Here is a 27,896-nt window from a genome sequence, read left to right as displayed (position 1 = left end):
TGACCCTCTGCATCCCACAGTGTCTTCCAGTGCACCAGAGGCAGCAGGGTTCTCACCAGCCACTTGGCTTAGCTGACAGCCCAGGGAGATTGGCATTCAGCTAAGCGTTCCAATGTTGCTGCTGGTCCCTTTGCCACTCACAGGGCATAAGAGGATTGGTGGGGACATAGGTACCCCATTGGATCTGCCCTCTGATGGGGTCTGGCAGCACAAGTACAGCAGCAAGGGCCTGAAAGTCTCACCGAGATCCCCAAGAAATGTGCAGAAACTAGATTGCGAGCCATCGGTCCATCTCCAAAACTGTTGAATTTGGAGCATGTCCTGTACATGCCACCTTCCAAACCATTTTGTAGAATTCTTCCTAGTTTTGGAATGGCTGTTTTTACATAATCTTTCTGACCTGCTGAATTAGGCTTATTTCTGTATACCTATTCTTAGGAGTTTACATCACTGGAACTATGTCCTTAATTTTCCCAGGCAGCACAGGTTTATATTACAGTATCCAATCATCCAGCTTTCCTCTAGTACATTCCACTAAGCAGAGATCATGCCCTCACTTCCAATAAAATTAAACTGAAAGGTGTGTGTGGGGGGGGGGCAAGCCTCTTCCTTTCACTGTACTAGTGCAGCTGATCCTTTGGAAGTGGTTATGGCGCCACACAGTGCACAAAGTGAAAAATTGCAGCACAGACACTGCAGATTGGTTGTGCATTTCACCTGAGCTGTGAATGCATGTTCCTTATGTGACATCTGACATTCCATTTGGGTGCCTCTAGATGAGGTTTATATTGTGCAATGATGCTGCCTCATTCAGAGAATTTTACAGAGAGAACACCCAATGTTGTTATTCGTAATCAGTCCATATTTTTTTACTAATTATTATTATTATTATTATTATTATTATTATTATTATTATTATTATTATTACATGTCTATGCCGCCCCTTGCCAAAGCCTCGGGGCGGCTTACAACACAATAAAATAGACACACAATAAAATGAGTAAAGCTGGTAGTGCCAAGCTGGAAGGGAGGGAGGGCACTACAAGGAATGCTCTGGGCATTGCTGCTCTTGCCAAAGGCTCTGCAGCCCGTCTAGGCAAGCCATGCAGAAATGGCTGTGCCAGGTTTGGCTGAGATGTCAAGCCTCTATGGGAACCGGGAGCCCTAAGCAAGCCGCAGTTTTCTTGGTCTGACTTGTTCAGGCAAAGAAGCCACACTGCAGCAACCATGCTGAGTTCTCACAACGTGACAACCCGCCACTGCTGATCACATGTGAAGGACTGTTGCATTCTGCAAACCATAATAGTGGATCATCTTTCCTAGCAGGTCATGAAATTGACCAGGTAAAGTCAGGATCTGCAGGCTTATCTTAACTACATTTGCTCAGACATGAGGTAGCATTGCCCTATGGTGCAAGCACTCTTACAAATGGGATGAAAAGGGAATAATTTGGAACATGCATGCACAAATGGGTTACTAAAGCAGTGCTGAGAAGCACCTGCTTCAAAATTTAAGGAAATGGGCATGTGGTGGCCATTGAGGATGTAGAAAGCAACACGGCAGCACTGCTCACCTGGCTGTGTTGTATGGACTGGACACAGGGAGATGTGCAAACTAAAAAAATTCTCGAACCCGTCAGGAGTGGGCAGGGAGTGTTATGCCATTGCTACTGAAGCCTGAAAGTATTTGCTTCAATGCAAGTGACATGGATTTTGATGGGCCCCAGTTCCAGTACTGAAGACAGCAGCTGAAAAGGGTGTCTGCAGACGGAGGCCTCTTGGTGCTGCCCATCGTTGCTTTTCTGTAAATTCAGTGCCAGCAGCCTTCTCCGGTCTGTCGCCTTCTAGATGTAGAGGGGCTAAAATTCCCATCTTCTTCAGCTGGGGTGATGGGCACTGTAATCCAGCGCTTCTGAAGAGGTTAAGGAAGGCTATTACAAAGGATGCCATTTCTTGCTTCCTCCCAGCATGACTTTCAGGATGCTTTGCACACGAGGATGTGGAATGACTCACCTGCAAATTTCAGTAATGTGAACTGTATGCCTCACACACGTCCATTTGGTTATCATCATGCAGGTGATCCAGAGCAGACATGAAGTGGCATTTTTATGCATGATGTCCCATGAAAGATGCTTTGCCTTTACCCTAGAGTTACATACGAACTGAGGAAAATTCAGGCTAGCTGGTGCAGGGCAAAAAGGCAGCTTGATTGATGAAAAGGCACATCTTTAATAACTTGTTCTTTTCATACTTTCTAAGTGTTCAGACTCCTTCACATATTTTTTCTGTAACCTCGTAACAGGTAAGGCAGCATTATGTTCACTGTAGGCTTGCTAAGAGGCTCTTGTATGTGACCCGGTGTCTTCCTGGCGCAACCTGAACTAGCAGAGCAGGCTGCGTGCTACAACAGTGAGGCACGTACAGTGCTGGCTTCCGATCTCCCGCTCAGGCCCGTGAGGCTCATTCCCAAGTGAGCAACCGTTAGGATGCCGTTCTGCGCTGCAGTCCTGCCCACACTGACTTGGGAGCAACCACGTTGAACTCAGTGGCACATAGTTCTGAGTAGATGTTCTTTAGATTGCACTGTAAACATGGAGCAGGAAAGAAAGAGAGAGAGAGAGAGAGAGGGAGAGAGAGGGAGAGAGGGCGGGCCAATGATCTGGAAAGCTAACAAACACCTAAATCGAGTTTCTGTCTTATTTCAGTGTGTTTTCCAATGCCACTGGGAATGAAATATGGTGAGTTACTGGAGGTTTGGAGGGAGGGAGGGCGGGCGGGCATGGGTTGCACTGCCTCAAGATGCGAAATGTCTTCGGTCATTTCGGCCAGTAGCCTGTTTCCCATCCCTGAACCATGAGCACCCTGGCCCTTTTCTGATCCCTTCCCCTAAACTTCTGATACAATGCCCAAGCTACTCTAATAACCGATGCACAGAAAAACAAGAGGTTCATTGACCCCAGGTGAAGTGGCGCGCTTGGATTTTAATGCCCTTGCTGAATCAGGAACACAATGTGATGAAAATCCAGATGACGTTGAGCGGAACAAAATGCAGGTGTCAGTGAATTGTATTGACAGGCAGATGAGTTTTACCTCTTGCTCAACTTGTCCCAAGACAAGGAATTGAGAAATTGTATCCTAGTGCATTTTATATACTGCTCCAGTTAAGTGACTCAGCCTCAAATGTTTGCATGATTACATGTTTCCTTCTGCTGCGTAGTCCTCCAAGCGTATCCAGAGTGGCCTTGAAGATAGTGACCCCTGTAGTTATCACAGTTTTCGTCTTGGCGGTATATCTCCACGCCCAGCAGGTGGAATCCACAGCCCGGCTTGATTTCCTTTGGAAGCTGCAGGTGGGTGTCTTTAATGCTACATTGGCATGGCATTTCATCACCATTAACTGTTACTGTGTTGTCATGCCACGCTCATAAATCGGAAGTGGGGACACATGAGGAAACCTCTGCATCAGTCTTCTCCTACCTGGGGATCCCCAGTGGCCATGCTGACTGGTAATTATGAAAGCTGCAGACCAACAGTTTAGAGAGCACCAAGCTGTGGAAGCTGCTTGGCAGCATCCTTTCTTAGCTGAGACTCAAAGATTTTGACGTTCTTAACGTACAGGAGCCCAATAACTGCTTAGTTAGTTAGCTGATGTCTTCTACATAGGGAAGGAGGCAGGCTGCATTGAGAAAACTTGAGTGGAACATGAATAGGAATTTTGGGTTGGCTACAGCAAACCTTCCCAGAGACATAAGAGGTCTTTCCATTAGAAGGAGGCTTTTGATCCAGTGAATGGGAAAAGATCTCTTCTGATCCCAACCCCCCCACCCCCCAAAACCCCCAAATACATATCCGCTGAGGAGGGCTGGGGACAATTCGGAACAGGGGGAGATGGTGTTAGGGACTATACAAGCAGGTGGAATCTGTGAAAACTGCCTTCCCCTGACCATACCAGCAGGAGCACCCCTCCCACTCTGGGGCACTCCCACTGTACAATAAAAACATTGTATCATGTGGATCACTGCCCTGATCCATCCTCACTGACTCAGTGGGTCTACTCTACATGTGACCAAATCAGGTTCCAACCACAAGTTGCACAAAATTCTAGTTCTGTGGATCCCCAAATATAACAGCCAGGATCCAGACTTATCATTTCACTTATGGACTGAAACTCGCATTCTTTCCCCCACACTTCAGTCCCTACATGTCCCCGGGAGCCTCCAGAGCAGATTTAGAAGGCGAGGCTACAGAGGCAGCAGGGAGAAGAGAGGACATGGGAGTCCCATTCCAGCAGCAGTGCCCTTCCACTGGCGGTAGAGCACTGCCCCTGGGCCCAAGCCACTCTGAGCTCAGCTGTGCCAGAGAGCTAAGAGGTTAGCTTTCCAGGCCTATGTTAGTAATTTTATTTATATATTACATTTCTACCCTGCCTCTTTTCCACTTGTACAAAACCCAGTGCAGCTTACACGTTCCCTTTTTCTCATCACAGCAGCAAATCTGTGAGCTAGATTAGATGGTCAGACAGAGAGTATGGACTAGAACTTGGATCTTCCAAGGCCCATTCCAGTACTCCAGCTACTATGCACACTGTCTCTCAGCAAAGTAGACATTACTTTGAAAAAGACTTAATTTGTGTGAGCTTTCGACATTTGATGAAAACCCTTTTCGGCACCACGGATGCTGTTGCCCCTGCCAAAGCTGCTCTTGCACCAGCTTCTCACCGACTTCTGCATCCAGGCAAGCCCTGCCTGATGCTTTTTCCGTGTTTCTGAATTGGCCATGTTAGTAATCCCTTCCAGCGACAAATCCCACAGACTACTCTTGTGCAGACATCACTGGACAGCAGTAAATGAGGGCAGGTCCGATTAGATGTGGCCGTGTCACTGAGAGCAGTTGAGATGACAGAAGGAAGGTGTTTGTGGTTTTACAAAAAGTGGCAAAAATGGCAGTTCGGTCACCCAGTTATCACTGTGCTGCACCTTACTCTCATCTCTGATTCCAGCCCACTTCGCACTGGAGTGACTCTAACTTGCAACCTCATCTTTGTCCCTCTTTCCAGGCTACTGAAGAAAAGGAGGAAATGGAGGAGCTGCAGGCCTACAACAGACGGCTTCTCCATAACATCTTGCCAAAGGACGTCGCAGCCCACTTCCTCGCACAGGAACGGCGGAACGACGAGCTGTACTACCAGTCCTGCGAGTGCGTGGCCGTGATGTTTGCCTCCATCAGCAACTTCTCAGAATTCTATGTAGAATTAGAGGCCAACAATGAAGGTGTGGAGTGCCTGAGGCTCCTCAATGAAATCATTGCTGACTTCGACGAGGTAAGCAAGGAAAAGCTGCTGCTGTTGTCGTCGTTACTGTATTTATATACTGCCCGTAACCAAAGTTCTCTGAGTGGTTCACAACATCTAAGTCACCCATCCAGATTTCAACTGAGCCTGACCCTGCTTAGCTTCCAAGATTAGGCAGGATCAGGCACTTCAGGCTAGCATTGCAATTGGTCGGTTTTGTTCCTGAATGTATCTGAGCGCGGGAGCCTGAGCTGTGCCCCAGCAGCCATTTCTGACACCTCCTGTTTCTGCACATAGCTTCTCTTTTTGGTAAGAGTTAACAATTGAAATAGCATGACTTTTCTTTCTATTCTCTGCTGCACCATACGCTTACTGAAAGGTGCTGCTGAACCCAAATCATGTGCTACACTTGTAGATGCTTCCTCCAAGCAGGTGGCTGGGGAGGTGTGACGCTGCTCAGCTTGCAGGACTCCTGCAGCTCATGGAACCGTCTTCTTGGTTTTTTCTGTCTGGCCCAGTGCCACACTGTCCTGGCGCATATGCAGCCCTGCACAGCTCCTGGCACCCTGCTCCTACAGATCAAGTGATGCAGTGCTGCAAACGGTAATTGAGCTAGAGAAGTGAAGTAGGGCAGCGCCTCTGGCTTTGATACCCTCGCTGGGAAAGCTCCACTGCTTCTAGCACTTATTACTAGCTAGGCATGAGAAAGAAACTAGTCCAGTTCTCATTTTAATGTGAATTTACCCAGTTTGGCAATTTTGAACCACTACATGAACTGAAATTCAGGTGACCTTTGAAATTTTTGCTTCTGTGAAGTTTGCAGTGGAGGCCTACTATCAAAAATGCATATAAGGGGAAACTCTGTCTAAAAATGCATTCTTCTAGAAACATATTTACATTAGCAAAAATTCAAGAATTAGGAGAAAGGTGGACAGAAATGCTTATGAATTTTCATGCAAGCTTTTAAAAATCTGAAAGCCTGGGATGAACTGGGTTGGAATACGAGGCACTGCAATTCAGTTGGCTAGAGCATATTTGCACTTGCCTTGTCACTTTTATTGCTTAAAGGGATAATTGGGGATGCCTTGGAAGGGGTGTAAGAGAGCAATCTACTCATCCCAAATGGCCTGAACCCAGCCTCCTTGAGTATGACATCAAGCACCACTGAGGCTGTGCCAGGGACATCTGCTGCGGTTCCCCAGACCAGGATCAGGCCAGGCTGGTCACAGGAGGAGCGGCTGGGCTAGAGCCCTGTTTGGTATCCTGTGACCTGAAGTGGCAGGGCAAAACCTGCCTTGTCTTCCAGCTCAGTCAGAAGAAGCCAAACCAAGCATGGGTCTCCATCATAAAATTTCTCTTTGTGGGAGTGTGTGTCCTGTGGTTTACCGCACACCTCAGGCTCTTGTGCAGAAGAGCCACCCAACATATGCCAATTTACCTTTGGCCCTTTCAGTGATGTTCTTCCTTTTTGATTAACCAGATAATAAGTGAGGACCAGTTTCGCCAGCTGGAAAAGATCAAAACTATAGGCAGTACGTACATGGCTGCGTCTGGCCTTAATGAGTCCACCTATGACAAAGTGGGCAAAACGCATATCAAGGCCCTGGCTGACTTTGCAATGAGGTTAATGGATCAAATGAAGTACATCAATGAGCATTCGTTCAACAACTTCCAGATGAAAATAGGTAAATGCCATGGCTGGAATTGAGCCTGTATGTAAGGTAAAAAGTGCATATGGAATTGGTGCTGCCTATACTGAATGCAGTAGGGGTTGGATGATTGGGGTTGGATGATAACTCCTATCCCCCAGGATCGCCATTGTCCGGGAATGATGGGACTGGGAATGGCTGAAGTAGGCATTGATACTCTTTGTGATCTGCATGTATCTGGCAGTGTCAGTCAGGTTTTGTGCGGAAAGCTGTCATTATTAGAAGATGCTTTTCATGGGGGATAAATGCATAATACAATGCATAATACATTGCCAGTGGAAAGATCAAACACCATGCAAAGAAACTCAGCTAACCTTACAACTTTAGTGCTTTTCATTCTGGAGAACTATCATGTTGGAAGTCCATGTCTTCCTTCAGTTTTCACCCTTGAATCTAACCTGGATAAATATACAGATTTGGTGTGAAAGGAAAGCAGAACTCTCCCAACCAGATCTGGCAAAGGCCCCTTAGCCACCTGCATCCCTCGATCCACTGCTCAGGGGCCTCCGCTCTCCATTCTGGCAGTGCCAGACATCTCGCTGCAGGGACCAAGTCCAGCATCTATTCTGCCTTCCTCCCATGCAAAGCTGACAGAACCTGCCACTGGTTCTCGGGCAGTCCCTCAGGGGTACTCAGTCTGTTCATTGATCGTGTGTGCAAAGGAAACAGATTTCCGTGTATTCTTCAAATGACTGTGATTTTGAGTGCAAGAAATTGGTACCCAGTTATGTGTATTAGTAAGGAACTGGTGTCTAAGAAAGCACCCAACCCCAATTTAATGCCCTCTGCTTGTGTTGGCCTGCAATGCCCATCATTGCCAGCCAGCACTGGCTGGGAATGATGGGTCTGTAGTCTGACACATCTGGAAAGTCTGTCAGGTTGGGGAAGGGTCCAGTTAGACCACGTTAGGGATTCCTCTTGATGATGGTATTGCAGATTTCAAAAATGAGCAAAGGTGCTGTAAAATGAGTTTGTCCATCCGGCAGCGCTTTTCTTAGTTCTGGCACAGACATTACAGCACCAGCAAGATGCTGCTTTCAGACCCTTCACCAGAGCTTAACCTGTTTATCAGACATTTCAGAAGGTGTTCCTAAAGTACTGGTTTGATTTGGTTTGGTTTGGTTTAAAAACCTGTTTGACCCACAGAGATAAGTTGCAAAACATGATGAACAAAACACTGACGGTTGCAAGTCAGCAAAAGCCAAGTTTTAGGGTATAAACCACCAAAGCAAGCATTTTTAATAGTGCAATCCTATGCATGTTTCCTCTGCAAGTAAGTCAATAAAGTTCCCTTAGTAAGTCCCACTAAGTTCAGTAGGACATAGGTTGCAATCCTACGTATGCCGCTTTTCCTGCATGTAAGTCCTTTTGAACTCAGTGTTACTTAATCCTATACATGTCTTTTTAGAATTATGTTATTAATGTGCAGCAAGTGGGCTTAGAGTTACAGCTCCATTCCTATTTATTTCAATGGGATTTTTTAAAAATAAAACTCTTTAAAATTCAATGGACTTCTAATATTCCATTGAAATCAGTGGGAATGAATCATGCGTCTTTTGTTTTCAAGTTTTTACAGTTGCTAAGGTCAAATATGAAGCTTGTTTCCTTCCTTCCTAGTATGTGTTTTTTTCTTTGATAAACAATGTCAGAAAAATAGTATTTTTGCGGAGAGTGCAATAGTTCACTAATTCTATGATGGTACCTGCACACTAGTTTATTAATTACATGAAATACAAGCCACCAGATATGCAAACTTGACCAGCCTGGTCATGTCACACTATTCCATGTAGTCCTCAAAAGGCAAACAAGTTGCCCATTGAGAACTTAGCTCTAGCCGGTGGATAGTTGGAAATGGATCCAAGAATTTCAGTTCCTTCCCTGATGCAGGTTTGTAGTGAAACCATGCCAGAAAAAGTTGATTTGCTCATGCCTGTTTCCTTGCTGTTCCTTTTCTAGGGCTCAATATTGGCCCAGTAGTCGCTGGGGTGATAGGCGCACGTAAGCCCCAATATGATATTTGGGGGAACACTGTGAATGTAGCCAGTCGCATGGACAGCACAGGAGTGCCCGACAGGATTCAGGTCAGTCTTCCTAACACTGCTGCACTTCCCAAGCCATTTGCCTCTTGTGCGCATTCATGCACCCCACCATTAAGGGTTGAGACATCAGCCCCATCCGGGCACATCACCTGTGCTCCACTCAGGTGAGAAAATGCCATTTCCTCACCATCATCACAATGTGAAAATACCTAATGGGTCACCAAAGATATGTGGCAGTGACACATGTCATTTCCTGATCTGTGAGATGTGGATCAAGACAAATTAGCATTAACACTTGTACTTTACAATGCAGGAATTTATTTCCCTAAGAAATGCATTCATTGGGAAAAAAATGAAAGGTATGAAGCAATCCTGAAGACACTTCGGAGAAAAAAGTCCTGCTCAAACTCCAACAGATTATGATATCCTCAGTGTTTATATACCTGTACACACATCACAAAGCCTGGAATCAGGGCTTAGGGACACAGCAAAGTTTATTTTGAATGTCCAGAGCCAGTGTTTTGTTTTTAAAGGCATTGTGTGCAGAATGATAACCAGATGAAAGGTAATTAATCCTGCTGCAGTTCATGTGCCAGTGGATCCTGCTGTGCACCCAGTAGATGATTTGTGCTGCAACCCTTGACAAACACGGGCTGAATTCGACCACAGGGAAATGAGGGGCTTGCGTCAGTCTCTCCTTGGTGCTGTACAAATGCTCAGTCCACTGAAAGAAATTCTGAATGCAGGTCCCTGTACGGGAGTCAGCAGGAGGGAGGAAAGGCGGTAGACCAGAGACATGATGGCACAGCAGCACCCCAGAAACAGGAAGTGTGAACAGTGCGTTGTGCATTTCTGCATTTCCTGCTTTTTGCAAGTCCCAGCCCCATAGAAGAGGTGTGTGACAGCAGCATCCACACACGTATCACTTGCACTGAATTAGGGTGCTTTCTGAAAGGAGTCAGGAAGTCACATCATGACCAGATAACATGGGAGAACAGCACATCCCCTGCCGAAGGTGTCCAGCAATTGTTTCCCTGGACCAAGACAGAAGACTAGAGATATTTGTCCCGTGAAGCTTTTCCTTTGTGTTGCCCCAGGGATCGCCCCGGCATTGATACTACAACCTACTATTTATGCTTTGCCGAAGAATGGCAGCTTTCATTACTTCATTCTGTTTGAGAGAGAAGAGCCTTGCCTGCTGAAGGCTAAATGTATAAAAAGAAACGATAGCAGATGGTGTTTGAAAATCCTGATTTAGTCCTATTTCTTTTGAAGAAGGGTCAGGAGGAGAAGGAACTTGGATTTGAACATGAAATCCATAATTAATTCATTCACATCACTCAGCCTTTTAAGAGAAAGATCACATTGTGTTAAGTTGCACAGATTTGCTTATTCTGGCAAATGGCTGAAGGGTTCAGCTGGGTTTACTCCTCTGAACACAGAATGCTGTCTGCAGTTGCAGTCTTCGAGGCAGGTGGCTGGGGTTGCAAGCCCTGACAACCTGTTGCCTGTGACAAGCCATGTAGCTTAAGGGCAGCAAGCCACCATGGCTTGTTCCAGAGTTGTGCCAGTGGGTTTTTGTGATCCTGGACAATCATCCCTATTGCAGGTTGCAGGAACCTGCTTGGCAAGAGCAACAACCAACCCCTCGCCACTCTTGTAAGCTCGCCGCCTGTGACAGGTGTCCCACGCAGGCCCAAATGGCACAGTGGAGCAACTGCAGTTTTATTTGTCCCTGCCATCTGAGGAAGAAGCCGGCTCCTGAAAATGGGGAGGCTCACGCTTTCCCACTTTCTCAGCAATGAGTGGAAAATGCGAGTCCCCTGGGAGTGGTGGGCTTCAACCAAAAAATAACAGCACAGAACTGGAGGATCTGGCCACAGAGAGAGTAATGTGCTCACCACCTACATTTGTGAGCAAAGCTCTCTCGTGGCATCGTTTTCATGCCTTTTGACAGCTGTCAAGAGAGAGCTGCATTAAGAAATAAACTTACTTGCAGCCTCTCTGGTTTGTGGTCCAAATGCAGACACTTTCCAGGACATTGCCCAGGCGAAGCTTCTAGTCCAGGCCCCTGCACCTGTGCTCCTCTAACACTTGCACAAGGCAAATTAAACATTAACAAACATAATAGCAAATAGGCAAATTCCCTGCATGGTGAACCATTGACAGCCCCTCCAGTGTATCACGTCAGCATTTTGGCAGTGTCATCACTGGCTGTCAACTTGGAAGCACCAAAAGAGACCTCTCGGGCGGGGGGGGGGGCAGGTAAAGAGGAAAAGGTCACAGTCCTTGCTTCTTGCTTCCTAGAGCCTTACTTCTGACAGATCTGCCCTCCAAGGCAGTATTCCTTCAGTAGACCTATTAAATAAGACTCAATCTGGTTACTATTTCAGACCCACCGAAATCCCACTGGTTTCAATAACAAGGGTCTCTCTTACTCTAAGAAGATACTCTGGAGCCAGCGCAGGGTGTTTACTTTGTGCTCTGCTAGGGCTCCAAAGCCAGTCCTCATTCATTCCATGCAGGAAGCCCCAGGTTCAGTGGCTGGCATCACCCATTGCAGCAATCAGGTAGCAGGACAGGAACAGTCTCTGCTGGAAAGCCACTGCCAGTCAGAGCAGATCACACTAGGCCAGATGGACAAATGGTCAGACTGTGTATTTCAGTGACCCTCTGCTGAAGCATGACAGGCAAAAGAATAAGAGGGGAACACCTTTTAGCGATCCTGTTAAGGGGGTCAACGCGGCCTACATGTGTGCAGTGAAAGGTGTGAAGGGTGGTAGCAGTGGCAGCAATCTCCAGTGTCTCACATCTTGCTCTGCACTTCATCAGAATGGCTCTTTTGGGCTATCTAAATGAAGCACAGTGGAGGGGGAGGAAGGAGGCTGGGATGCCATTGGGACAGAGCATCAACTGTCATGCCCTATCGTCTCTGCTCCCCACCATGCCCTTGTGCTGTCCAGCCTTGGAGAGGCAGCTGGAGCAGTGGTGTCCACACTGACTGGGCACGGCCTGGCAGCTGGAGTCCCAGCTCCAAGGTTGCAGGATCTCAGAGCTGCAACTCTGACAGCCTGCGGTCCCCCAAGCATCGTCAAGAGGCCATGGGATTCCACGCTCAGTCCAGTACCTAACACTGCATAAACACATTTTCATGACTCTGTCCTTAGGATGGTTCTCATGCACCTTTACCTGTCTATAGCTACAGTATAAAGAACCCTAAGTCAGCACAGTGGGCCTTCCTTTTGAATAAACATGAATGGTGAAAGGCCGTTCAATTGTTTGAGCTTACTTTCTGGAAGGCAGAGATGAGTGCCTCTTTGCATACCCAGCTCAATTTGCCATAGCCCCTTTTTTTGCAAAGCTGGTTTGTGGGTTGTGTACATGTGAACTCTATGGGAGGATGGAATAAAAATGCCTTTTTCACATAGCCTGCCTTGTTCCCATGACTGCATCCACTATGAGTTGACCTGTTAAGCTAAACAAAAACAGAGCTTTTTGTATTGGACCATGAGTAATTGAATGCATGTTCTTCTTTTCTGATCCTTCCAAAACCACTGCAGGTGACCACAGACATGTATCAGGTTTTAATGGTGAACAACTATCAACTAGAGTGCCGAGGGGTCGTTAAAGTCAAAGGTAAAGGAGAAATGACCACCTACTTCCTAAATGAAGGCCCACCAGCAAGTTAGCAGCAGTGGAAGAAATGACTCAGAAATGGCTTGGTTTGATTCAAACACAAATGGAAGGAAAATCCACTGTTTAGCAGTGAATGGAATACCAACACAACTCGGTATTTCCTCTGATGCCTTTCTAGCAGGATTGTGTGCAAGCAAAAACACTGTATGGGCTCTGCAGCACACAATTACCTAGCACTGCTCTGGATTTCTTGTCTGGGTGGAGTGTGAGTGAATTGACCAAAGATTTACACTTAACAGAATTCCAAGATGAAGATGTGGATTGAAATCCGAAAGGAAGCTGCTACGCAGAACTTGAGATATTTAAGTATTTATTTGAAGTAACACAATGTTTTTACTTGGTTTGAAGGAAAGTATGATTCATTGCAACACAAGAGAAAAAATGAACAGCATTACTTTGGAAAGGCTGTGCACTCCCATACTATTTCTGGCCTGTGCTGTCAGCTCCTTCAAGTGTGCCACTGTTCTTTTATTAGCTGTTTGAGTGGGCTTTTAACATTAAAAATACTGCCCACTATTGCTCTATACAAAGGGCCTTTTTATGATGCCATTCATCATGTTTTTAAATGGAAAAGATGCCTTGTTACATACTCTCCTGCCATTCCCTACTCTCACACATGTATGAGGTTTCTTCTTTTTTTAACCAGGACTGATATACTGAAAGGAGGGAGAGAGACAGTGCACTTACAGTGAGAAAAATCAACTTTTCAAACTTATTTATTATTTGAAAAGTCCTTCTCACACCTGGTCAGTGCATATCAGTTTACACAGGGAAGACCAGCTGTCAATATGAAATGCTCAGATAGGGAGGTCCTGCCACAATGTATGGGATTGTTGTTTGGGGGAGGGAGGGCAATTTTGTATTTTGTAATATGGAACACTGATATCTAACAAATATCCCAAAATGTGTTATTTTGAAAATGGCATGTATGGAACAGTCACTCCAACCAAGCAACAGTTCTCTGCATCTGGTCGTGCTGCCATGGAGCATCAAATGGCTATGTGAAGGTGCAGGAAGGGGAGTCTCACTTCCGGCCATCTACCTGAGCAGCTGGCAAATGGTGCAGCGGCTCACAGCTGTGAGGCAAGGCAGGGGCATCTACCCCAAGCCTCTCACAATGGGCAGCTGATCAGCATCTAAGCCAGAAGCCCTTCCTGTGAGAACTGCTGTTCTAAAGAGGAGCCCAGATGCTGTCCAAGCACTCCTTTTCTGCTTCTGGTTCACTGAGAATCGATCAAGTTTAGGAGATGTTTCTGCCCGCCACCAATGTCTCCAAGTCCAGCAGCTGGCGTGAGGCTCTCTGCTGTGCCCGCAGTCCTTGGGTTTGGGGCCAGGGGCTGGCTGTGTGCACAAGGACACACTGGGAGGTGTACATAAGCTATAGAATTGTGTGATGTTCTTTTCATTATTTTCTGAGTTGCAGACTTGGCAGTTTTCAGACAAACACTGTACAGTTCAAGAAACAAAACAAAACAAATGAAAGAACAGTCCTCCAGGTTGTAAAGTCTGGGAAACTCACAGTTGAACAGACAAGGAGAACCAAGAACTAGTGCAGCTGCATTACGCTGGAAAGAGAGGAGTGCCAGAGAGGAGGATGTGGCTATTATTCTGTAAATGTTGTCAAGGGCACTTGACAAATGCCATTTCCATGTGCACCTGAACTAAAGGATTTTTCACAAAGGAGGTGAATGTGTATTGTTCTCAAAATAACTGTCTCTATAAGTACTATAGAATATTACCTAGAAGTTTTGCTTTCTTGGATTATGTGGGAGTTATATTCCATTAATGAGTCACATATTGTGCATTTCATTTTGAGGATTTATAATGCAATCCTATGTGTGCCTACTCAGAAGTAAGTCCCACTGTGTACAATGGTGCTTACTGTCAGCAAAATGTGTGCTGGATTGCAGCTGAAGACAGTTTTTCATGGCCAAACAATTAATTGTGTTGATTGGTTTTTTACAGATGTTGAAGTGGCTATCCTATTGGGGGTTAAAAATGAATGGACTTGATTTAAAAAGAGGGTTATTAATACATATGAGTGAAATAAATAGTTTCAACTTTTAAAGGCAAAAGTCCCCTTCATATTTTATTAAAAATAATAAAAGCATAAAAGCCTATATTTTTGTATTTTGGTGGGGGGGACTTTTGATATTGAATTTGGCTACCTTTAAAGGATTCCAATATTTTGACATTTTTTCCTCTCTTCTCAGGGCAGAATTTCCATGATTTTTTTAACTTGGTGATTCTCCAATGCTGGCACTTGTGGCATGGGGTTTACATTTCTCTTTGACCAAGAAACAAAATAAAATTCACGATTTCAGTCAATTTGTTATATTGCTCAACACAATTGTAGCATCAAGCTGTTTTAAGACTAGAGCTTCAGCAGCATCCCCCTTCCCTTTCATCCTCCACCTTTTCACTAGGGCACATCCTGGAACACTGTTGTTGCCTGACTTCTAGAAAACTGCCAAGTCTGCCCTTGTACTATATTTTTCAACCTAAAAAAAAAAAAAATCCCTTCTGATTTGCAGAAGTCTTTATTTACACAGTACTGCAGCTTCATCACCTTCCACCATGTTTTTGCCACCACTTATCACTTCCAAATTTAATTAATAGCATAAGATAGAATAAATTTGTTTTTGTTTGCCTCCTGCTTTGAAATGTGCATTCTTAACATTTTAAGCAGACCACCTTGCGCGATTGTGTTGTCAATGAACTTTTCAGTCACTTGTATCTCTGACTGTGATTGTTGACTGTGTCATGATCATTTCAAGGGGTATGCACTCTTTATTCTGGCTCTTGCAAAAATGGATACAGTTATGATTTCCCATGGAAATTGCAATTTGTTTAAGTAATTTAACAACTATATTAAACACTGTTTCACTTGTGAATCTGGCCATTTTTTCTCTTTGAAGTCTGGCTCATAAAAAGCCCAGAAATAATTTTGTAGAATAAAAACTGTAATTTAGTATGTGCCGGAGTGATCACAGGATTTGTGCATCACATTCAACGTCCCAAATATGTTTCAGATCCTCGGTTCAATTAGGATGGCACTTCAGGTTTGTATATTCTAGTGCAATAAGTATTCCTGTCACTTGCCGGATGGTATTTAAGCATGCTCTGTCACAGAAAGCAGAAAGGAGGGGCTGGTGACTTAATCCTTGGATATGTCTATTTACTTTTCCATGACTGCATGGAAAACCGTGGCTGGAGAAAGCAGAACAAAATAATCTAACAAGGCCTATTTGCTATTCTAACAATAGCAGCATGGGCTAAATGCATGTACAAAGCATCTTGAAATGAAGGAGGTAATTGGGATACTTTTTAAATGGTTAAGTTCAATCAAACTATACTAAAGAACCATAGATGTTCATTCCTACTCAACTAATTGCATGTAAGAATTGGTCGCTTTCGAGAATATTCACAAGAGCACCACAGTCTGCATTAAATGGACAAGTCAACTAATTCAGTGCACCCCGGATGACCAGTGCAATGCAGACAGGGATTTCAGGCAGTTGCTGGTTCATTTAGTAAGCAATGGAGAAACTCATCTCGAATTTCACCTCCTATCTAGGTCCCACATATGGATATTATCATTGCCATCCACAGGTGCCTTTCCCTGTACTAATCTCTGTTAGGGTAGTTTGGGATAGCATTAGAGCAAAACTTCCTTGTTACCAACTCTGCTAATACAGCAGTAGCCTTCAACACAAGCTAGCAAATGCAAAAGGGAAAAAAACAGCACCAACTGAGAAATGGGGACATAATCAAGCCAAAGTGTCACTGTATTTTTAAATAAATCATTTAAAGTTATGGCTATGTGGAATTGGCACAAACCACATTTTTAAGGAGTAAACGCTATAGTATAAAATGTTGCCCAGCAGCTAGACGTAGAAAAGCTAAAAGTACAGCCCACTTGCCCATGGAAACTGCAGGAGTAATTACACAAGGCAGCTTTAGATGGATTGCTAGTTGTAGGTCATTTCCCCTGACACAATGAATTCATGCTTCAGGCCTCACCATAGAGCAGATAGAAACCAACTCCCAGTATCTTTTTACCAAGTTAGGCCACAGTCAAGTACCATCACTTACAATTTAATTCTGTTGACTTAACAGGCCTCATGCATGCATATCACTACCATCTCACATTGTTTGTTTATCTTTAGCAAATACCGCCAGCTTTTCAGCCATGGCTTATCGGCCTGAAATACTGGAACAAATAGTCACAGCTGAAACATATTTATGTCAGTGCTTCCTGTCACATCTATGATGTCTAAGAAAAAAAATGTAATTATTTGTAGGAGGGATCAACATTTGGCAAAGGTATAGCAGATTCAGATATGTGACTTTGAGAGAGAAGACTCCCTCCTTTGCTTGCCCCCCTCCATATCATATGGACAGCTACCCGGGAGCTGGAACTATTACAGAAATAATTTAATGGTCTGTGGAGAGAAGGGATCTCCAATTTGTTCAAAGGAGGGCAGCAGGAGGGTAAAAACGAATCCACTAAGCATGTCACATGAGCATAGAAAATTGCCCTATACAGGGACAAGCCCTTGGTCCATTTAGCCCAGTACTGTCACAACACTGGCACAGGTTCTCCAGGGTACAAAGCAGAACTCTTTCCATCTACCCTAGATGATGAAGATGATGATTCGACTTGGAACCATCTGCTTACAAACCATGTACTCTGCCACTGAGCTAAGGCTCTCCTCTAGCCTTTGCTTGTGATTCAGGTCGCTCTTTGGCGCCTGCTGGAATACTTCTGCACCACTTTTACAACAGTAGCTGCATGTGGACAGGTATCTGCTACATGACAGTGGAAGTGTGCATCTTGTTCCATTTTCAAAGTTCAATAGCACCAGAAAGAGAAAGCCATGATAAAGCAAACCAGAGTTTCATCATGCAAGAAATAACAGCATAGCCACCCCCTCCCCACACACAAAAACAAACAAACCCTGCCATGCTAGTTGCAGTGATTAACGTTTCAGAAGTCTTGGACATGTTGCCTACATGTTGTTGCCTACTATGTGTACTTGTATGACTCACTGTAACAGCTTATACAGTAGAAGATACTGCTTCTATTACCATGTAGCACAGATCCCTGTTTACACAACAATGTGCTTTACAATTTCAAATAATAATAATTATTGCCATTTTGCAACTAGGAAGCAGAATTTCAAAGCCATCAATGAAGCTTTCATGTGGGAGTTGGAACTCATGTCCCTTACCTCCCCTGTCAACCACACTGGGTTTCACCTACATTTAGGTGTGTGTAGTCGTGTATATGCATGCCCATATGCACACATGAATGTGCTTTGAGATGAATATAAACAGCATAAAATGGACAGCTGCTAGACTAGAGCCACTGCCAGACCCATTTTTAAGTCTCTTATGCCTGATGCATGATTCATGAACAGATTTGCGATATCATAATCGTTATTTGGTTCCCTAACAAATACCTTTGGGCTACTTCACACAGTTCCTGCACAGGGTAATTTTCATGTAGGAAGCAAGCTGACGGCAAGTTATAGGACACCAATTGGCTAGACATTATTTGTTTAACACAGACCTGAAAAAATAAAACCATAATTCCCTAGCAACATCACTATATTAAAAAAGATACATAAATTCCAGGCTGCTTCCTGTGCTACTAAAACCAAGCTACCAGATTTGTTTTCTCCACTGAAGTAGTGCACAATCACAACTGTGTGGTAGATACCTGATCTGGAAGCTGATTATTATGCCTCCTGATCGGGAATGGATTTCCAGTGTAGCTTATGCAAGAATTAACATTTAATAGCCTCTTCTTGAACATTACTTTTTCTCTCACCTCCTCCTACAACTAATGCCACTTCGGCAATGCATAATTTTGTAGAGAAGTTTACTCATTTCTTGACTGACTTATTATTTAGGATATCTGCAGCTGGTAATAGTACTGGCTCTCTGACTCCAACAACCAGAATCTGCATCAAGTCAGAACATTTCCTGGATGCCAAGAAACTTGTCCAGCTACCTTCGCTGAAAAGACATTTGTTCCCAAGTCTTACTAACCCACAGGGTGGAATCTAATAACATTTGCAAACCTAGCAGTCCATGTGAGGATACAAACTTTAGTCCAACCATGAGATTTAAGTTAGTCCTGGCAACTTGTCTCACTGATTTCAATGCAAATAAAACATGACCAACAGTCTGGATCCAATCTATAGTAGTCATATGGAATCAAAGCTCATGCCACCTTTTGAATGAACATGTTTGAGTTCAGCATATGGATTTGAAAATGGTAAGTATTTCAAAGAAAAAAATCTGAGCAACACAAGGACAGCCATAGTGGTCAGACCAAGAGTCCATCTAGTCCAGCGTTCTGTTCACACAGTGATAAATCATCTGCCCACAGCAAAATATTGGTGCAAAGACACTCTTCCATCCAAGTTGCCCAGCAACTGGTAGCCGTGATTGTTTTATAGGAGAGATAAGTTGCCATGCAGTGTATTTCACTAGCTAAATCCTCACTGCAGGGGATGGAAACTGTTCATTCATCTGCCATCTGAAGTTGTTCACTCTGGTACTATACATCTGTGCCCAAACCAGTATATCCAGCGACAAACTGACAGAGTTCCCAAGTGGGTTTCATAACAATTAAATGGAAATTACTACAAATTAAGCTCTTTCCTAAATCAGCCTCATCAGACCCCTGCAGTAGACCAGGTTTCTGTATATTACATTATTTCATATGAATAAGCATAACGGCCTCTTCTGTCTTCTCCCTTTCCCTTCATCAGGGGAGAGAATCACTTTCTGAATCTCTTTTCAAGCAAATTACACTGAGAAAGGGGTGGGTGGAAGAGAAGCAAAGCAGTTCATGATTAACTCACTACTAGATGGCAGGCCTATGGGGCCCACAATCTAATCCCCATGAACAGATGGTTTCCGGGTTAGATTTTAATTAAGGAAAATGCAGACACACACCATTAAATTTATGTGCAATCCTATAATCTGGCATTTAGGAATTCATTCATACTGAACAGTTGGTTAATATGCAATGCCATCCTTTTATTTCAGCCTTTTCTGCTGCCTCACAAAGGCAAAACTGGTTTGGGACTGGAGAATCATTTGATACGCGGACATCCAATGCCGATCATTGCTATTTTCATAGTTCTGAATGTTAGAGATTTCCGTGCTGCCCTCCAAAACTTCTCAGTTGTCCTTGGGTCAGACTCACAAGCATGAGAGCTCCATTTCTACCCCAATTAGTTCCCGAACCTTGTTTAGCTCTTCTTTGAGGAAGAATTGCACCATGAAGTCATTCATGCTTTATAGCATGGGGTGCTTCTCTTCTGCAGAAAAGCTTTTCATTCCTGAGAGAAATACCGCTTGCATCACATTTCCCTTGAGGCCATCAGGGGACAACCATCACACATTGTAATCTGGGGACTTCCCTTGTGGCTGCCTCAGCCGGATTTGTAATGTTGAAAAAGCACCCACAGTCACATGGAAAAAGATCTGCCAGAGGTTGCGCAGTTCATAGAGATACATATTGCATAAGCAGATCAAGCCAAATGTTAGGAAGGATTTGATATTCCTCCAACCTGTACAATATACAAACAGATAGCACTGCAAAGAAAAAGAAAATTGTTAGGGTTCCGTGTCATTCTTGGGGCCTTCTTAGATTTCTGCAGCAAGAATGTAATCCTGCATTCCATACATACGTAACAATACAAGGCCAGCAACTTTTGATATTACTTTGACCAATTTCTGAAATAGCTTGAGACAAAGTTTTGAAGGTAAATTCATCACTCATTTTGTACTGTGAAACCACACACATTTATTTTATTGTTCTTTCCTTGTAGTACAGTAGGATCTAAATGTTCTACATAGCAAGGTGGGAAGTTAGGAGACGTTCATGGTGCAGCCTGGGCCAACTAGCTTTTAATGTTACTTCTAATGTTATAATTCCAAAAAATATGGCGCACAGTGAAATTTGATGTAAAATAGCAACAGATTCTACAGTAGTATGTGGGCTATTCTGAGAATGTGACATGCCCTTTCACTTCAGCACCCAGAAGTGAATACTCTTGAAGACAGAAGCAAGAAATCATTGCGGTCAAACACTGCAACCGCCACTTACATGCATTTTACCTCAAGCAGTGAATCTCCCCATTCATAATACACAGCAACACCAGTGCAAAAGTTGAAGTGTCTCCTCACAATACACTTCCTCTCAAAAAAGTTAGTATGGTATGATTTGGGATAATGGTCTTAGCTTTAAATACAGCAAATGAAGCCGTACTTCCCACTAGTCAGTCATCTGGAAATATGGTGATCCAATGCAGACTTGAGCATAGGAATGACCACTGAAATTAATGAGTCCAAGCTTGCTTAAGCCTGCATGGGATTGCCACCAAAGGGAAATCCATTATTTACCAAATATGATAACTGCCAGCAGCTTGTGCACAGAGGTTTGCAGATATGGCAACAGCAGAGTGCAATATAATGCCCATATTTGAAGAAGCCTGTTTTAGATTCAGAGCAAAATTTATGCATAACTGGTAGAATCACTAACTGCTTAAAACAAGACCACACTGTGGGTGCTGCTGCAAACCACCACCCACTTTTTTTGCAACATATAGCACTCTAGGAGAATTTCAAGAAAAGCCAAGTTAGAGCCACTGATTACAGTTAAACCACTCTCGCTTTAACTCAGAAGAGAACCGTGAAGTAAATATATTAGCAGTCAATTCATTTCGGATTCAGGAGGTTTAACAAAACATAATCTTAGTCATTATGAACTAAATCTTCTAAAGATCATCTTAAAGGGGTATTTCCTACCTGATACAAACAAGCTGCTGTTCCGAGAAAAAAGGCAATAACGTAACTAAAGTCTTCTCCTTCATTCTGAAAATAGATTTATAAAATAGCATTTTCAGATTATTAAGTTCCATATTATTATGTGAGCCATCCTGAGATGCCACGCATATGGGATGGCATATAAAAGTTTTAATTAATAAATATTATGCAGACATGCTCTTATATAATTTATGCACAGTAACTAAAATACTGTTTACCATGATTTCTCCCCAGTGTCTCGATTGGGTTTTAACAAAGATCAGTTTCAACAAAATTACCAACCAGCTTTCCAGAATTCTATTTCGTCTTTCCCATATGGAGACTGAGAGCATCCTAGATTCTTAAAATATCAACACCTTGCACATTTCCTGATTCAGAGAAAGAGAGCCACACAGTGATCTCTCTAGATCAGGAACCAAAGGCATAAAGTAGTTGATGGCCCAGCTTTCCAGGGAATATGTATTTGGATATGTGTATCTTCCATCCAACCCTCTTCAGGAGTAATGGTCACATCAGCAAAAAGAGAATGGGTCTTATTAATGATGATGGGGACGGAGAAACTTCTGAAGGACAGCTACTGGGCAGCAGTGGTAGCTGAAGGCAACAATGGCAGAGAATCTTTTGCACACAAAACAGTGGGCAGGACATTTTGGACAACCTTCATTCATGCGGTGACCGTTAAATTGGACATGACTTGATGGCGTGTAAGAACAAGAACAAATCTTCCATTCATACTCAACAGAGGTAGACTGGGACACTCAGAGTAAGTATCTGAAGAGATCTCAACATATTTGAAGCTGTCAGCCCTGATGTCATGTTATGTAAAAGGCGTTATAATCAAGGCAACAATATTATATGGATAAAAATAGGCAAAAACTTAATGATACATCTGAGCATTGTTATTTTACATTTACTAAAATTGGCCTCTTGGATTTTCCTGTTGGATCAATTTTGCAATTGTGCAATAGGTACCCTTAGGTACAAAGTAGGCATGGCAGATCCATCTCTACAAATGCAGAACTCCAGGAACTCCCCCAAAACAACAGGTGTGAAACGCTCATTCCATCCATGGCAGACATATTGGCAGTCCGTACCCCAGCCTTGATTTTTTCACAGCAGTTGGCCGGAAAAGAATCAAAGAATGGGAGACTGCCTATGAAGACATAAGCCTTCAGATGCAGTGGACGAAGGAGTTACGTTTCCCATACCTGTTCTTTGGCTCCTAAAATTGAGCACGCCTACAATCCCTCCCTTTAAGGGACTGCTGTCCTTAAAAAGACTGATCACCATCTCATCTAGTCTGACCATCACATACAGTTGCTTGGTTCACTGAGAACCATGTAAAATACAGTATATCCACTAGATGGCACTATGTTCATACAAAGGAAAGTTTTAAAGGAAAGGGGAAAACAAAAGGCATGAAAAGGAACTCATCAGCCACCAGATGGCAACAGGAATTCTTTTTAATGAAGAATAAGATAATTTCCTTCAAGCTTGCATATCTAATACAGATGTAGACAAGTGGGTGCCCTCCAGATGTTTTGGGTTACAACTCCTAAAACCCCAGTTCACTGGCTATGGCTTATGTGAGCCATAGTCCAAAACATCTGGAAAGGTACCAGGTTGAAGCCAATTGATCTTGTTAACAGCTCTAAATAGTAAGTTGGGGCTTTATGTCAAATGCTTGACAGGTCTTGTTATTTTAACTTGTGCTGCCTATTGCATTTTTAAATTTGGATTTAAATTAAGTTTTTAAATTTTGTAGTGAAATTTTATGAAGCATTACCTGTATTTCATATCACATTTTATATGTTTCTGTAAACAACTCAGAGAGTTTTCATTATTGTGCACTACAGAAATAAAAATTAATCACCACCACCATCTAGGAACTCCATGGGAAGCAGTCTTGGATCAGGAAGTTCTGAATTCCAGTTCCTCAAATACAATGAATTTGCATCACAACATTTCTGGATTTCGAGCCCATGTGTATAACATGTACATACAGCAACGAGATGATGTAAGCTGCCTTGAGCCCTATGTAGGAAAAAGGCAGGATATAAATCTCAATATAATATAAATATAAATAAATATTGGGAAAGGCACCGGGTCAGCTCCATTTGATCTTTTGACAGCTTTAAATAGTATGTTGGGGCATTGTGTTTGCTGCTTAGTGGGCCTTGCTTAACAGGCCTTGCTTACCAATTCTCCTAAAAGTTGTTTAAATTTGAATTTAAATTTAGCTTTTTGATTCTGTGGTGAAATGTTGTGATGTTGTCATTGTTACCTTAGCTTCTCAGGATCATCTGACAAATTTAATCTCTTTAAGGCTTTTGTTTTTCCGTAACAAGGCAACTCCATCTCTGTGAGCTTTATTCCCTGCATAAAAAATTGCATTTTGTGTGCATTTTTGGCACATGCACCAATAGACTAGATGTTTCCACTCATTTTAGAAATATATTTTTATTTGCACATTTTTAAAATGAGCATATTTTTTCTCAGAATGCATCTCAAGCTCATCAACTGTATAAGTTTCCAACTGTGTAACAAAAAAAATCCTTCAACAAAGATTTTTCAGCTGCTCCTCATCTAGATTCAGCTTTCCCATCCCTGGATAATGCATCACTGGAACAACATGAGTCAGGACCACCAAATCATGAACTTTCACTACTGTGCATTATATGCAGGGAAGCTCACAGCATGATAGCGAGCAGGATTTGGTGGCTGAGAAACACATGAGAGGATTCCAGTTCCCTTCCCAGTCCAGCACTTCATTCCAGACAAGGGAGCTCACAGTATAATGGCCCCAAAAGAGTTTGTGAGAGGATGTGGAATACACGAGGAAGATCCCAGCTGGGGTTGTGGAAAGTTTAACAACTCTGTAAGAAACTGATTAGTTTCATTTCACAAAAACAACAGACATGTCCCATTAAGGAGTTCTCTCCTGGTTCAGCTTTCCTATAAAAAAGGGTGAAGTATAGAACAAGTCCGAAGTATGGGACCAATAGAACACTCTCCTGCTCCATTCAAGCTGTTTGTGAAGCTTGAAAGCCAAAGGGGCAAGTGGCTCAGCTCAGGAGGCCAAGCGCAGCCTACAGACAACAGCCTGCCAACCCACACACTTGTGGCAAAAAAATAATATTCTTCTTACCCTCATAGTCACTGTGAGAACATTTAACAAAGAAAATTACAGACCATTGTCATGTTTCCTGGTACAAAGTTATTTGCATGGCTACAGTACCTGCACAAGACTCTCTATAGCATGGAAACCACGAATTAAATTCAAAGCACCACATAAAAGGCTGAGTACAAAGGAAACAATCCCTGACAGCGACACAGGTTCCAGTCGTTGGTGAGGGGCTGAAAGTCAGAAAGAAGAAAACGCTATAAATATTCATGTATTATATGAAGATGTTGGCTTTAATGCTTCAGCAAAAAACATCAATGCTACTTTTCAGGCCCTTTCCCTGCTCAAGTTCATCTAACTTAAATGGGGATACATGTAAGCACAACAGAAATTGTAATCCACCAGGCACAGCTATTGTGCAACTCCCTTTTCATTTCTTTTGAAGTTAATAGCATCATTTACATAATTGAGTATATATAGCATATACAACTGAAACCTGTAAAAAGGGTAAAGCTAAGTTTGCAGAACACAGTGGCAACATATATTTTGTGCTAGTTAAATCTGATTTATGAGGCCTCACTAAATGTTAATATTGGACTAATGCTGCCAAGCTGTTCAGGACTAGACTTGGATTGCTGGAATACAGCATTAAATGTACAAAAGTAACAAAATAGCTGGTAAAATTAGTCCACAATTAGCCTTTGGGTAGTAAATCAAACTCTTGAAATAGTGGTCTCAATGTTTTATTTACTAAAGTGTGCTTCCTCTCTGAAGAGTGATTTAAAGCCTATGTTAAACATCAAGGATGTATGATTTACTTTCCCTCTGAAGAGAGATTTAAAGCCAGAGTTAAATGTGAAAGACAATCCTAAGTGACTTATTTCCAAGTAAGAGTGCAGAGGATAACAACCTGAACCTATGCAATTTTAATTATTGTCAACAACACTGAATATTATGAAAAATAATTCATTCCAAACTTAACAATACATCCTTCACTGACATCCCAAGAAGTAATGAATGGGGGCCTTTCATCTTTTAAAATACTGCTGACTTCATTTAATCCATGAACTTTGTATGTCAGTTTAACTCCAGTATCTGTCACTCTTTAATCCTTTAATCAGCTGCTCCTTTATGGACTGCATGCCAAATAAACACTACTCATCTTAATGGGCTTCCTCCCAAGTAAGTATGCATATGCATTTACTTATTTATTTCATAAATAAATGTACACTGAATTGCAGCCTTAGCATATTGGCTAAACAGGGTGTGGTGAAGTACAATCCAGACTACCTACAATCCTGTTAGGTAGGCTAACAGACCTGTAACAGCTTCCAACACCACAACTAGCTTGCCCCTTTAATCCATAAAAGGTCCTTATAAACCACACCAACAATGAAGAGGAAGAAATAAAAGTTGTGTCCGTGCAGTGGGGAGGGGGGCTTGAAAGTGAGCATTTTGGAGGCATTCATTCAGGGTTCTGAAGAGTCAATAGCATACACAAATGGCTTCCAATTCCTAGTGAATGTGCGTACAAGCCGTTACTGTGCTATTCCACAACAAGGGACAGAAACTGAAAATGAAAAAACAAGGCAAAATCCACAGTAGTCTAGGCAACACAGAGAGAGTGACAATAAGGTTACTGAACCATATTTAAATCACTCTGTTTAAATCAGTGAAGTGTAGAGGTGCCAACAATGAAGTTAATGAGCTGGAACATTAATATAGAGAGGGGTGTCATTCTGCGTTGTTTGCACTGAGCAGTTGCAGCAGAAAAGGGCTCTCTAAAGCAGTTCATAAAGTCAAAGAAAGCCCAGGAGTAACACAGGGAATTTCTCCAGAAGAAGAGAACTATACTGTCTGAGCATCATTGTTTCCAAACTTTATAAGAAGTGCACTTTATGTTTTTCCTAAAACTAATTGGCACACAGTAATATGTAATTAGAAATTACCGGTTGGGAAGAGAATCTTAAAAAAAAACCAAAAACCAACACACACACACACACACACACACAGAGCTTCCCATTTAAAAAGCATTTCTGTTCTAAACCAAATGTCAGAATTAATCAACTAGGGGTGATTCTTTTAATGGACACCAATTTCAATTAGAACTCATTCAGTTCTTTGTTGAATGGAGACTTGTTTCCTTTGATACCCATGCAGTAATGTTTAGGTCAGCACCTTATACTTTAGACAGCACTAAATATTTTGTGGGTTTTCTGGTTTGTTGTGCTTATGTTCACGTTAAGAACTTCGTTGGCCACACCAAAGTGGAATTTCATTATTTCATCAAAACACTTAGAGCTCAAACTGCACAAAGCCTCGGGATCAAACTGAATGTAGCATCTCACTGGCATTGTTCAGCCTTGCATGGCTGATGCTTAGGGGCAAGCACACCAAATCTTTATTAGAAAATGAGAAAAGGAGATACACTAACCCTTCAACCCTGCCATGGTCCCAGTTCTTTCAGCATCTATTATTTGCAATGGGGCATCTATTATTAATGCCCCACTGTGAATAGCAAACCTGTGCCTGGGACCATAGTGAGAATAAAGGGTTAAAGTTTTCCTCTGCCCATGCCATGTTCCTAGTCCATTTTACCACCAACCCTCCAAACTATCAGTAAATGTAAAAAGTCAGGTGCTTGAGCCCAAACAATGTGGGCATGTGAACTCTAGTTTGGTCCCCAAGACTTTCCAGAAAAATACAAGCAATATTATATCATATCTGGATGTTCCAGAGGATTTTTATACTTAGGACAACAAGCTTACCTGTAGATATTTTCCCGGTACCTTTATACTCTGGTAGAGCTATATGTGGATAACCATTGGCTGAACCCAATTCAGACAAAGAAATTTGATACGGTGGTCTCAGCCTAATTTCTGTCTGCATGTCAGCAAGGTTTATTTTTGTAGACAGAGACCGTGGGTTATTATATCTTTGCTTGGTCCTCTGAATGAAATTATCTGTGTAAAATTAAAACAAACCCTCTTAGATTTTATGAATAAAATCATTTGCGACCCCATGGTTTTATAGGCAATATGTGTCTTGGATACATGCATTTAAATTCATTATTTGAAACTCCATTGTGGTAGGTTTTAATACTGTTGTTGCTTTATAACAAATATATCATGGACTAATTAATTCTGCAGTATTAAAAATTAAATGCTAGAAATCTAATTATGAATAAAC

At 42.7% G+C, this 27,896-nt stretch overlaps 2 protein-coding genes across 14 annotated transcripts in view; one reads left to right on the top strand and one right to left on the bottom strand.

Annotated features, from left to right (window-relative positions):
• The window catches only part of ADCY5 (adenylate cyclase 5), a 276,967-nt gene extending 262,960 nt beyond the window's left edge, over positions 1 to 14,007 (top strand). The window contains exons 16-21 of the mRNA XM_044438027.1: positions 2,705 to 2,737; positions 3,217 to 3,349; positions 5,056 to 5,319; positions 6,770 to 6,974; positions 8,955 to 9,079; positions 12,598 to 14,007. Of these exons, the coding sequence (XP_044293962.1) occupies positions 2,705 to 2,737; positions 3,217 to 3,349; positions 5,056 to 5,319; positions 6,770 to 6,974; positions 8,955 to 9,079; positions 12,598 to 12,726 (889 nt within the window). The 3' untranslated portion in view covers positions 12,727 to 14,007. The remainder of the gene's footprint in view (positions 1 to 2,704; positions 2,738 to 3,216; positions 3,350 to 5,055; positions 5,320 to 6,769; positions 6,975 to 8,954; positions 9,080 to 12,597) is intronic.
• Positions 14,008 to 19,768: 5,761 nt separating this feature from the next.
• The window catches only part of SEC22A (SEC22 homolog A, vesicle trafficking protein), a 30,443-nt gene continuing 22,315 nt past the window's right edge, over positions 19,769 to 27,896 (bottom strand). For all 13 annotated transcript variants that reach the window (XM_044438030.1, XM_044438032.1, XM_044438034.1 and 10 more), the window contains 4 exons: positions 27,476 to 27,670; positions 24,822 to 24,940; positions 21,566 to 21,631; positions 19,769 to 20,350 (listed from right to left, as the gene is read on the bottom strand). In XM_044438030.1, the coding sequence (XP_044293965.1) occupies positions 20,150 to 20,350; positions 21,566 to 21,631; positions 24,822 to 24,940; positions 27,476 to 27,670 (581 nt within the window). In that variant the 3' untranslated portion in view covers positions 19,769 to 20,149. The remainder of the gene's footprint in view (positions 20,351 to 21,565; positions 21,632 to 24,821; positions 24,941 to 27,475; positions 27,671 to 27,896) is intronic.

This window comes from Varanus komodoensis, unplaced genomic scaffold (assembly GCF_004798865.1).
Source record: "Varanus komodoensis strain SLA01 unplaced genomic scaffold, ASM479886v1 scaffold32, whole genome shotgun sequence".
Classification (NCBI taxonomy): Eukaryota; Metazoa; Chordata; class Lepidosauria; order Squamata; family Varanidae; genus Varanus; species Varanus komodoensis.
The sequence above is the reverse complement of the archived record's forward strand: the minus strand, read 5'-3'. Positions and strand labels throughout refer to the sequence as shown.